Below are 14013 nucleotides of genomic sequence, written 5' to 3' on the forward strand. Positions count from 1 at the left end.
ACTATTTATTTAATTATTGCAACTTATACTATTTTTTATGTCTTACACTTTACTGCTGCAACAAAATAATTTTCATGATACAAATCAGTGATAATAAACCTGATTCTGATTTTTAAGACCTTTGGCTTAGCCAGCTGTTAATGACTTTTTCAACATCTCTAGCATTCAGAGATATTCGTAAGATTACAAAGCTATTAACAAACTAGCTTTACAAAGGAAAAGTCCAATACCTTTTATTCTGGCATTTTTCCCTGACCATTGAAATCAAGGTTGATAAATTCACTAAGCCAGATCCCACTTGGTGCAGGTTGCTCATTCAGCTTCCATAGCAATATGGAGGATTGCTGCAGGTTTTCACACTGGATTCAGAGTGTAGTTGGCAAAAGGCTTTTAAACAAATGTCAGCAAGTTTAAGATATCCCTATTTTCACTTTCACGCAAGGAAATCCTGAACTTAGCTACTGGCAATTCTATGGGATCAAAAGAGCCACAAATAGTTCAAGTTGATAATCATTTCCAATTAAATGGTTTAGACAGAACTAGGGTCACCATGTTATAATTTTAAATTTTGCATGATTGTTTTTCCTCATGTTAGGTGAAGGGCATTATTCCCAGTGAATGACAGTCCTAAAGTGTAGGCAGCTTGCATATTGGATAGTTATTTGCAGAATGCCTTCCAGCAAAAACTGGACCCATTTCTGACTGGGGTACATATAATCTTTTCATTTTAAAATAAGGCAGGCATTGTACAAAAATATCAGTGACCATTTGAACTGGTTTCAACTCACTTGTGTGGTTAGGTGGCTGTGGGTTATAGGAGCGCGGTGATGATGGTGATCAGAGAAAAATCATCCAAACTTTTCTCTGCAAAAACAGCATGTTCGAGAAACCATTACATTAGGTGAATTGCGGAGAATGTGGATGACTACTAAAAGATATTAGGCAGGATTATCCGGAGGTTTCTTCAAATTAAACATTTTTCATTTGTTTTGGAAAATATTACTCATTTCTCCTCATTCTCATTTTTATCTTACTTTTCCTCTAGAAACTACCTGGTTAAACTAACCTTGTTCACAAGATTGTATTTCTACCATGCCTGCTGGGTAATCTATTTTTTTGGATTTCAACATTTATCAAGGCCTGAAGTCTTCTGCACCTTGCCCAAGATGCTCATTTCCAAACTTTCTGATCCCAGGAAAGCTCTAACTCTCAGACTCTCTTTTGCTGTACAAACAATCCAAACTTATTCCTTACTTCCTACCTTCTATTCTTTGCAATGATATTTATAGTCCGACGTTCACACCAACGTCATCCCAAAATCAGAAACATTCATAGAGCACTTCAGCACAAAAAAGGCCCTTTGTTCCATCTTGTCCATGCCAAACTATTATTCTGCCTAGACTCATTGACCTGCACATGGATATGGCCCTCCATACCCTTCCATCTATGTATTTATCTAAACTTCTCTTAAATGTTGAAATTGAACTGATATATATCACTTCCACTGGCAAACCATTCCACACTCTCACCACCCTATGTCTGAAGAAGTCACTCCTTAAACATTTCACACTTCACCTTCAATCTACGAACTCCAGTTCTAGTGTCACCCAACCGCTTGCATGTACACAATCTATACACAACAGCAATTTGTATACATCTATCAAATCTCTCCTCATTCTCCTATAACTCATATCCTCAAGTCCTGGCAACATCTTGTACATTTTCGCTGCAAGCCTTCAATCTTATTAATATCTTTTTTTGCAGACAAGTGACCAGAACTGCATACAATACTCCAAATAAGGCTTCATGAATGTCTTATGCAACTTCCACATAACATCCCAACTCCTGATTTATGAACTCTGATCTATTGTATGAAGGCCATTGTGCCAAAAGCTCGCTTTACAATCCTATCTATCTGTGGCATCACTTTGAAGGAATTATGGATCTGTTCTACCACACCCCTCAGTGCCCTGTTGTTCATTGTGTAAGTCCTACCAAAGCGCAACACCTCACACTCGTCTGCATTAAATTGTCATTTAATTTGCCATCTGGCATTTTTCCAGTTGGTCCAAACACTGCTGCAAGCTTTAATAAACCTCCTTGCTGCCCATTATGCTCCCAATCTTGGTGACATGCGCAAATTTGCTGATTCAGTTTAGCACATTATCATCCAGGTCATTGATAAAGATGACAAACAATAACAGACCCAACATTAATCCCTGTGGCACACCACTATTCACAGGCGTCCAGTCAAAGAGGCAACCATCTACTACCACTCTCTGGGTTCTCCTGCAAAGTTAATGTTGAATCCATTTTAGTACCTCATATCCAATGGCAAGTGACTGAACTTTTTTGACCAACCGCCCATGTGGGACCTTGTTAAAGGTCCTGCTACAGTCCAATTCAATGCAAAATTCAGTACAAAATTCAATGCACTTCCTTCATCCTTCCAAGTAACCTCCTTGGAAAAACTTCAAGATTGATTAGACATGACCTACCAAGCAGAAGTCCATATTGACTATCCATCGTTGACAATTTCTATCAGTACAGGTGCAGCTCAAGGCTGTGTACTTAGTCCCTTCTCTACTTGCTCTATATTTATGACTGTGAGGCTACACATAGCTCCAATACGAATGACACCACTGTCGTAGGCCAAATCAAAGGTGCTGCCAAATCAGCATATAGAAGGAAGAGTGAAATATGACTGAGTGGTGCCACAACAACAACCTCTCACTCAAAGAGGGGCTCAGAGGTGGCGAGGATCATCAACTTTAAATTCCTCAGTATTACCCATTTCAAAGGATCTGTGCTGGGCCCAGCTCGCAAATGCCATTACGAAGAAAGCAAAGCCACAGCAGCACCTCTACTTCCATAGAAATTTGTGAAGATTTGGCATGACATCTAAAACTTTGATTCATGAACTTCTATAGATGTATGGTGGGGAGTATATTGACTATTCGCATCACAGTCTGGTATGGAAACACCAATGATCTTGAAGGGGTATATCCTCTCCACCACTGATCACATCTACATACAGCGCTGTCGCAGGAAAGCAGCATCCACCATCAAGGACCTCCATTGCCCAGGCTATTTTCTTTTCTCACTGCTGCCATCAAGAAAAGATACAGGAGCCTCAGGACCCACACCACCAGGTTCAGAAACAGTTACTGCATCTCACTCACCCCATCACTAAACTGTTACCACAACCTATGGACTCATTTTCAAAGACCCTTCATCTCATGTTCTCGATATTTATCACTTAATTATTTATTATTATTATTTTCTTTTGTACTTGCACAGTTTGTTGTCTTTTGCACATTGGTTGTTTGTCCACCCCGTTGGATGTGGTCTTTCATTGATTCTATTATGTTTCTTGAATCTACCGTGTATGCATGTAAGAAAACAAATATCAGAGTTGTACATAGTGACATATATGTACTTTAATAATAAATTTACTTTGAACTAATCATTCCCTGTCTATTCAAATATTTATATATCAAGTCCCTTACAATACCTTCCAAAAACTTACCCTCTACTGATTTCAGGCTCACCAGTCTGTAATTTCTTGTCTTATTCTTTTCTTTTTCAATCTTTTTATTAGTTTCATAATGATAAACATACCATAACATTGATACAAAGTTGTTGGGATTACATTGTTATGATTAACATAGTTAAATATAAACTCATTTAACACATGGGTAGTAAACCTCCCAATCACACAAGATGCGAATGTAATAAACAAAAAAAAATAGGAAAAAAATCATGAAAAAGGAAAAAAAAATATACCCCAAAAGAAAAACTTACCTAAACAGTGTTAATCTACTAGACTAAGAGGAAAAAAAAGACATGGGCTATTATATAACATCAAAGAAAAAGAAACCATTAGTGTCGTCGACTCCGCTCCTCTCAACATTTATTAAAAAGGAATAGAATAAGTTTGGAAAGGTCAAATTACATCATATGGAAATGTTGAATAAATGGCCACCAAGTCTTTTCGAATTTAATAGAGGGATTAAAAATAACACTTCTAATTTTTCTAAGTTTAAACACAACATAGTTTGAGAGAACCAGTGAAATGTGGTGGGAGGATTAATCTCTTTCCAATTCAGCAAAATGGATCTTCCAGCCATTAATATAAGAAATGCAATCATCCGACAAGCTGAAGAGGTGAAATGACTTGATTCTATCACTGGTAACCCAAAAATTGCAGTAACCGGGTGAGGGTGTAAATCAATATTCAGAACAGTTGAGATAATATCAAAAATATCTTTCCAATATTTTTTCAAAAAAGGACATGACCAAAACATATGAGTTAAAGAAGCTATCTCAAAGTGGCATCTATCACACATAGGATTTATATGAGAATAATAACGAGCTAATTTATCCTTGGACATATGAGCCCTGTGCACTACTTTAAACTGTTTCAATGCATGTTTAGCACATAATGTCTATGTCATTGATTGGACGGATCAATGCTATTATGATGATCATTTTGCCTAAATTTTTATATTTATTTCAAGCGATGCCAATTTTTATTCCAAAATCCTTTTTTGATAATGTTGATTCCAAAATTTCTTCATACATATGGCAGAACAAAAATCCTAGGTTAGGTAAAAAACATTTACAGAAATCTAAAAAGGAGTGGGGTTTAGCTTTGCCGAATTTTAGATTTTACTACTGGGTAATTAATATTTGATATTTAAAATTTTGGTTATGGGACTTGGACGTAACTTCAAGTCCACATTGGGTTAATCTTGAATGCAATTCTTTACAAGGGTTTTCACTGGGTTCTATTTTAGGGACTTCACTTCGCTTTACTCTTTCTAAATTGTATAAATGAATGGATAACCCAGTAGTTAAATATACTTTACGTACATGGCTTCGATTTCGAAAATCTTTTGGGTTGAATCAATTCATTTTAGCAAGTCCTATAATATCTAATTTTTTCTTTCAACCCTCTACTATGGATCAAGCATATCTGGCCCGGAAAACTAAAGGTATAGTACAATTTTCTGATCTATTTATGGATAATTGTTTCATGTCTTTTGAACAATTATCTAATAAATATAACTTGCCTAGATCCTATTTTTTTTTAGATATTTACAGATTAGAAACTTTTTAAATACTATTTCTCCTACCTTCCCGAATTTATATTCAATGGATATTTTGGAAAAAATTTTAGATTTCAATCCTTTTCAGAAGGTGTAATAGCAATTATTTATAATGTAATTACGAAAATACGTCCAGACGTATTTAATAAAGTTAAGACTGATTGGGGAAGGGATCTTGGCTTATTCTTAGAGCAACATTAGGCATCCTCCAATCCTCCAATCCTCCGGCACATGGCTAAAGGCATTTTAAATAGCTCCATTAGGCCTCCTGTAATTTCTGCACAAGTCTCCGCAAGGTCGGAGTTAACACCTTGTTAGCCCCTTTGGATTTATCCACACTAATTTGCCTCAAGACAGCAGACATCCTTCTCTGTAATCATATACAGTCCACAACCTCACTGCTGTTTTGCTCTGTTCTACTCAGTAGTGTCCATCTACTGAGTAGAACACAGAAAACCTACAGCACAATACAAGCCCTTCGTCGCACAATGCAGTGCCAAACATGTACTTGTTTTAGAAATTACCTAGGGTTACCCATAGCCCTCTGTTTTTCTACGCTCCATATACCTATCCAGGAATCTCTTAAAAGACCCTATCGTATCTGCCTCCACCATCATCCGGCACACTCACCACTCCCTGCGTAAAAAAACTTACCCCTGACATCTCCTCTGTACCTACTTCCAAGCACCTTAAAACTGTGCCCTCTCGTGTTACCCATTTCAGCCCTGGGAAAAAGCCTCTGACTACCCACACAATCAATACCTCTCATCATCTTATATACCTCTATCAGGTCACCTCTCATCCTCCATCGCTCCAAGGAGAAAAGGCCGAGTTCACTCAACCTATTCTCATAAGGCATGCTCCCCAATCCAGGCAATATCCTTGTAAATCTCCTCTGCACCCTTTCTATGGTTTCCACATCCTTCCTATAGTGAGGCGACCAGAACTGAGCACAGTACTCCAAGTGGGGTCTGACCAGGGCCCTATGCAGCTGTAACATTACCTCTTGGTTCTTACACTCAATCTCACAGTTGATGAAGGCCAATGCACCGTAGGCCTTCTTAACCACAGAGTCAACCTGAGCAGCGCTTTGAGTGTCCTATGGACTCGGACCCCAAGATCCCTCTGATCCTCCACACTGCCAAGAGTCTTACCATTAATACTATATTCTGCCATCATATTTGACCTACCAAAATGAACCACCTCACACCTATCTGGGTTGAATTACTCATCTGAGTAAATTCAGATGGAAAAAATCAATTTCAGAGTTTCATGACCTCTTTCAGCTCCACACATAGATGAGCACACTGACGTTCCAGATCACTAATTTTGCCCCTTTCTGTCCAATTGCTCTTGATCTATCTGTAGAAGCCCTTTTGGGATTATCATTCACCTTGTCTCCTAGACCAATATCATGCTGTTTTTTAGCCCTCCTTTACTTCTCTCAAGTTTTTTTTTCTGTTTCACTTTCATGCTTCTTCAACATTTATCCCCAGCTTTAACTCTTGTAAGCTCTCAAATCTTGAGCAGCTAATTCAGCAACCCCTTCATTTTTTGCTCTACAGGTACTGAATTTTAACACTTCATAACTTACTTTTAGACATTTTACTAGTTAAATGGTAATACACAAGTTGTGTTTTTTTTTCCTTGTCTTTATTTCGAAGAAACAAATATCCAATAGTATCAAAATGACAGGTACCATAAAATTGCTGATTAGGTTAATCGTTCCAGGAACGATTTTGTGGGAGTTTGCAATGTATCAGTTAGGTAATTATGTCAGCTTACGTAACAACTGAAATGAGATGGTGAATGCTGATAATACTCAACAGATTAGGCAGCTTCTCAGAAGAAGGAATCAGATACGAAGTTAGTGATCTTTAATCAGAATTTGAAACAGCTACAAATTTGAATTGTATTGGAAAATAAGAAAATGTTGCTGCAGTCCACAATTTCACAAAGATATAGCCATATGCAAACTAAAATATGATCTTAATTGGGAGTTTATCCCACCTAACAAATGTGGGTAATGTGAGAATACCTAAACAATCTAGAATCTGAACTTGGAAGTATAATTTTATGATTCTGTCATCCAGTCCTTAAGAGATCCCATGAGAGGCAACTCTCATGCGAATTGGGTAAATTCAAGAAGAAATATACTGCACTATAGCAAAAAAAACTTAATACTTGATTGTAATGTATTAATCTACAAACAATGGAAACCCAACCAAAATAACAAAGATGAAATATTGTAATGGTATATTTTTTTTTACGGCAGTGTATTCAGAATATCATGGTGATATGAGAGACGAAGAAGAAGAAGAATAGCCCTTAACTCGGCAGTGGAGTTATTGGGGCACCGTCATGACGGTGTTTCCGTAGCAAGCTATTCTTGTTTTTACGAGGCCGAGTTGCTAGCTTGACGCTCAACCCGGCTTGGATTCGAACTCGGGAACCTTTGCTCTGGAATCCGGCACCAAGTGGGACATGTGATATAAGTGAGGGAGATGTTAAATAGTTTTTAAATCACACTTTTCATCATTTTGAAATATGCAGATATGAAGCCGTTGCTTTTGGACTCTGCAGTCACTTACTTTCCTCACCCAATAAAAAAATTAGTGCAGTTACTATCATGAAAACATTAAAACAGTATCTAGCTGGTTTTCACTTCGATTAGATTCCTGGTTCCTGACTTTAAGCTCCCAGGAGATTTGGCTGAAGCCTCACAAATTACACAGACATTAGCTTTCCAACTTTCATGGTAGAGTTACCCCATACTGAATGATTCCATCTTTGGATGTTAGGTGCCAATTACTGCAACAAATATAGCTAGCATTACTTTTCCTTAGATGGAGAACAGAAAATTCCCCTTATATTTCAAGCTACTGAGAGATAAATGCCGTGAATATAATACAGTTGGAAAAAAGTTCAAGCTTGTCAGGAAAAAAATTATGCTTAAAAACTCAGACTCTAGGACAAATCTCACAATTTGTTATATGTAGGTGGATAATAAACTGCAGACATGTGCACAGTAACAGCTCTCTCCCAATCACATGCATGCATTGTGCATTTGAACTTTTTGCTTAACACTTTCTCATGAACATCTCAACATTTTCCACTGTCTGTATCTTTCTTCACAGGTGTCTTCCACAAATGCTGTAAGTTCCATGTTACTCATCTGTTCCCTCACTGATATATTTGAGACTTTTTCTTTTTTCCCCCCTTGATATAATTACAGAAGCCCACTTTTCTTACATCTCACTTCTACATCTCCATTTGTGTCTACCTCTTTCTACAATCTTCATTCAACTCTTCTGTCTTCATTCTGTTAATACAATTTGTAGGGAATTGGCAACTAGCTTATCTTACCATAACAATGTCTTTTGCCTTTGTCAAAGAAAAATATCGGAGAATACCACCTGATAGTTCTATTTGGTGCCCTGAGCATCGTGGTGATAAGGACATTGAAATCCTTCCCGAAAAAGTGATGTCAAGTAAATTTCCTTGCCTAAAATGGCCTGATGCCATGAGACTTCAATGGGTCCAGAAACAATCTGAGGATTCTAAAGGTTGCTCTCTCCCAACCACATTCCACCATGTTGCCATTACTGATAGGATCTATCCTGTGGTCACACAGAATATATCAAGTGATGCTAATTGAACCATCTGAGGTATTAGGTGTCATCTGTGTGAATAACAATGAGAAGTTGTTGTGAAGGAACCTTGGCAAAAATTAACTGTTGGCTCTCAAAACAAGTGCCAAGGATGAAACTTGCTATCCCTGTTAAACTTACCTATGGTACTTTAGAAGAACCAAGTGATTTCCTCGGCCAGGAGTCCTGAAAAAATGTTTTTATCAGGACTCCAAAACAATGGATCATTGCCTCAAAATATACAGTAGCTATAGTTTGACCATACAAGGTTTCCCCAATCCTGATGCTCATGATCTACTATATCTACAGATTGTCTTCCAAAGTTGTAAAGACTTGTTACAGCATTGGTTACTCATTAGACATTACAGCTGACACTTTATCTATGGGAGATAATTCACTTAGGATTCAATTTAGATCCATCAACTCTACACAAAACGAGCAGACACTGTGCATCAGCAGACACAGAACTATAAAATCTTAAGACTATGAGCATAAAAATGTGGATCAAGCACACTTTAGACCGAGAAAATGTATCAGTGCAGTAACATACATGTTACTTTAAGCAGAAGACTTCTGACTACATACAGAGACAGGTAAATACATGTATTCTTTACCCCACATCCATCCTTGGCAAAAAAATAGTTAAAGAATGAATCAAGAAATTAAGGGGACAAATATAACATTAATTAAAACATTCATAGCCCATACATGTTGGATTTCTCTGAAAGTATATGTTTGATTAGCAACAGTTCAATTGTTCCACAAGTCATATACTTGGTTGCATACTTCTGTTATGATGTCAAGATCGAAGAGGATGGAGGAGCATAGCCGCCAACCCCGGATTCGGGACGGCACCCACTGACTGACTTCTGTTACAGATGAAAACAAAGTTTGTAGCGAACAGGAATTCTGCAGATGCTGGAAATTCAAGCAACACATATCAAAGTTGCTGGTGAACGCAGCAGGCCAGGCAGCATCTCTAGGAAGAGGTACAGTCGACCTTTCAGGCCGAGACCCTTCGTCTGACAGAGGGTCTTGGCCTGAAATGTCGACTGTACCTCTTCCTAGAGATGCTGCCTGGCCTGCTGCGTTCACCAGCAACTTTAAAGTTTGTAGCTTCCCTTCATGAAGCCCCATCAAAGGCTTCATCATGTCTATGGGATGCCTATCAAACTTACCTTAATGAAGAATGACTGTATGCACTGTAAATTGGAAGTAGAAATTTCTTAGCAATAAGCAAAATATTGCACCTTAGCATACATCTCCAAAGTTATACTTTTCCTCATGTTTTAACCTATAATTTCACTACACTTTAGAACACCAATTTGAAAAAATTTAGCAAGGAAATATTCAAAGTATATCAACTTCGGTTTTTTTTAAAAATCAAAGGACATCACCTCATATTGTCTCTAATTTCTTTAAAGCACAACAAACATAACAGCACAACATTTCACTTTGCAAAGCAAATGGTCTGTTAAGGCACTTTAACATAAAATGTTGACTGGTTTCTCTTTCCACAGATGCTGTTTGATTACCTCAGGTAATCCAGCATTTCCATCTTTGTTTCAGGTTCCAGCACCTGCAGTTTTATTAGTTTTCCATTACCAGCGAAACTCAGCTTACCTCAAACTCAGCATGCCTATGTATATCTTCTGCCCGCTGTCTGCTCAGGATAAACTCAGCCTCATTTGCAACCCTCACCAGGTGATCTTTCATAGTATGACACAGGAGTCTATGAAGGAAAAATGCAACGAAGAAAAAATTCAAAAAATAAAAATACACTTTTATTCAATACTCCAAGCATGTACTGTAAAATAAATGAGCAACATTCCATGAACATTTTTCATCTTACAACACGTAAAGGTAAGATTTTCATAGGGGATAAGGAAATACATCCAGATTATTTTATTCTGCACAAATTATTTTCCTGTTTCAAAGACAAAAGAACATAAATCCTTAACATAAAACTTGATACAATATGAGCAAACTTTTAACAATACAGCAAAATTTAGCACTCATTAAAAATACTAAATTCTTAAAACTAGGAACAACCTTATTGAAAACTTTTAACTTTAAAAGGTTCTTGAGTGAAACAGAAATGAGTTGCAAATGTTTTCAACCACTGAAACTTATTACAAGCTACATTACTTAAAAAGATAACAGCCTTATGACCCTTTCACATAAAAGCAAAATTAAAGCATTCAAAACCAAATTATCACAGCTGCTGGATAAAATAAAACAGAATATTATGAAAAACAAAAAAGCATCAGAGAGAGGGAGTTCAGTGGACAAAAACACATTGTTAACGTGAGAGGTCAGAGGACAATGGCCAGGTTGGTTCAAGCTGACAGGAAGGTGGTAGTAACTCAAGTAACCACATGTTACAACAGTGATGTGCAAAAGAGCATCTCTACACACACAACAGGTCAAACTTTGAAGTGGTTAAGCTACAGCAACAGTGACCATGAGCATTCACTCAGTGGCAACTTTAATAGGTACAAGAGGTAACAAACCTGTCCAGGGAGTGTAGAATTAGAAATTAACTTATACTGTCAAATTATTTTCACAAAGTAGTGTAAAACTACCAGGATTATAAATAATTTGTCATGCAATGCATTAGCACAAATTCTTTCAAGGCACTTTTTAGTTTTGCAATGTTATTGTTCAAATAGCTATTCAAATATTTTGAACATCTTTCACAATTGACGTAGTGTATTGTCCCACCAAATGGCATTTATTGCCATGGTTAGTATTCATAGAGTTGATTATCATCAGCTTCACTGGTTGAATTGCTTAAGTAGCTTTGACAGGCCCAATAGTCTGTTCATTCTTCTAAACAAAATTCATTTTCCAGGAAAAGCTATGCAATGAATTCCATTCACCTGCTTTTTGCCTGCTGCTCAGAACATTTTTTTCCTTTCAGGTATTCAGAATGAGCATCCTATAGTTTCACCAACATTGTCAAAACAAAGCTTCATATTTCTCTTCAGATCTGCCATGCCCTTAATTTTGTGTTATCGCCTGGATTACTCTACTTAGAAAATTCAATTTAAACTATCATTTGATTGCCTAAGCTTCTCAATCTAAGAGAACAGAATCCTAGTTATGCCATATTATACAGCACTAGAACGGCCATTTAGCTCAATCAGTTCATGCAGATGCTTAAGTTCATTTAGGTATTCCTTATTTCCTTATCCTGGCTATATCATCCCCTTTCCCTTCCCCCCTCATATGCTAATCCGGTTTCCCTTAAATGCATCTACACCAACTATCTGTCACTTCCTGTAACACAGTTCCAAGTATTTATCCTGGAAATTAAAGGTTCCTTCTTCATTCATTATTTTACTTCCCCGGCCTCTTGTCTCTCAACTAAAAACACTACCTGTTTCAACTTGAAATGTGTTTCTAAATTGTTTTTGCAAAATGATGACAAGAATAGTGCATAACACAGCAAGTACAATTTCTTGCAACATACATCAAAGTTGCTGGTGAACGCAGCAGGCCAAGCAGCATCTATAGGAAGAGGCGCAGTCGACGTTTCAGGCCGAGACCCTTCGTCAGGAGGGTCTCGGCCTGAAACGTCGACTGCGCCTCTTCCTATAGATGCTGCTTGGCCTGCTGCGTTCACCAGCAACTTTGATGTATGTTGCTTGAATTTCCAGCATCTGCAGAATTCCTGTTGTTTGAAGTACAATTTCTTGTTTCAGTTTCATCCTTACATCAACCTTGGTGTTTGCTTCTTTTTACAATGGTCGATTAATTTGCTGCTTTGTTTACTGGGCTGAATACTAGGTTATAGTAGTGACAAAACTGTCAATAATTTTGGGACTTCAAAGTATGCTGTTTAATCCAGAAATCACTGTTATATTCTCTAAGGAGGGTGTTATTTTTTTAACCTTCTGCACCATAATTAAAGGAAATAAGTAAAGTGTTTAACATTTAAGGGTATTTTACAGTGTGAATAGCTTGCAAATGCCTAAATCCCATATTATACTGTTTTACATAAAATGTGAATGAGATTCTCAAATTTAGGGACATGGATTGCAATTCTCTTAAACATTTCAAAATCTAATGAACAACACCGCCCCCCCCCCCCACCATTTTCAACCTTGATTTTGTATATATTCCAAATCTATATTTTGTTCTCACTGGAATGTTTAAAATATTAAAACTTAAGCTTCTTTTTTTCCTAATTTGTGGTTTGTTAAATTTCTTCATTTGCTTTTCAGTTCAATCAGTTATTCTCAGTTATCAGCTAACAGACACTTGACGGTAACCACTAATGAAAGGAAACATTCCTACCACGAAATCACAGACACCACACATACGACTTATTGTTGAGGCCAAAGAGTTCCACTTCAGTCTCATCTGACCACAAGACCCTCTTTCACATCTTTATAGTATCTTCTAAGTGACACTTTGCAAAGTCTTTATGAGCAAGGATATATTTCTTTAGCTGTACCTGTGGCATAAATATAATACTGCACATCAGTCAGGTAACACCATCCAATTGTAAAGTATGGTGGAGGTCACATCATGCTGTAGGGATGCTTTTCAGTAGCAGGAGCTGGAAATCTTGTCAGGGTTGATGGGAAGGTGAATGCTGCTAAACACTGCCAAATACAGAGAGATGCTGGATAAAAACCAGCTAGCCTCTGCCAGAAAGCTTAAACTGGGGAGGAAGTTAATCTTTCAGCGGGACAATAACCCAATGCACACTGCTAGAGCAACCATGGAGTGACGTCAACTGAAGAAAATTGATTTCCCTTAAGTGGCCCAGTCAGGGTCCTGACCTTAACCAGGTTGAACATTTCTGACAAGACCTCAAGATTGCTGTCCACTGCCACTCCCCAACTAAACTGGCACAGCTTAAGCAATTTTGCAAGGAGGGATGGGTAAATCTTACTCTATCATATTATGCAAAGCGAATAGAGACTTATCCAAAAAGACTATTGGCTCTAATAGTGCCGATATAATGGCTCTAATTATATGAGAGGTGGTTCAACAAGTAGCTTTCAACTGCTGTCATTTCAGTTTTTGAATTCTTAGTTTTTCATGCTTTACAATTTTCTCTTTTTTGGACTCAACTTTGAAAAAATGAACACATGATTCACAAATGAAAACTCTCAATTAATTTCATCAAAATCCCTGGTTGTAATACTGTTATGTGAGCAAAAGGTTGGGGACTGAATACTTCTACAAGGCATTGCATATTAAAGAAATCCATGCTGAGTATTCTGTGTCATATTTTG

General features: G+C 37.4%; 1 protein-coding gene across 2 annotated transcripts in view; it reads right to left on the bottom strand.

The window, feature by feature from the left end:
- The window catches only part of lrba (LPS-responsive vesicle trafficking, beach and anchor containing), an 849775-nt gene that overhangs the window by 561425 nt on the left and 274337 nt on the right, over positions 1–14013 (bottom strand). For both annotated transcript variants that reach the window (XM_063046460.1, XM_063046459.1), the window contains exon 35: positions 10385–10493. In XM_063046460.1, coding sequence (XP_062902530.1) covers positions 10385–10493 — 109 coding nt within the window. The remainder of the gene's footprint in view (positions 1–10384; positions 10494–14013) is intronic.

This window comes from Mobula hypostoma, chromosome 4, assembly GCF_963921235.1.
Source record: "Mobula hypostoma chromosome 4, sMobHyp1.1, whole genome shotgun sequence".
In the NCBI taxonomy this organism is placed as follows: domain Eukaryota; kingdom Metazoa; phylum Chordata; class Chondrichthyes; order Myliobatiformes; family Myliobatidae; genus Mobula; species Mobula hypostoma.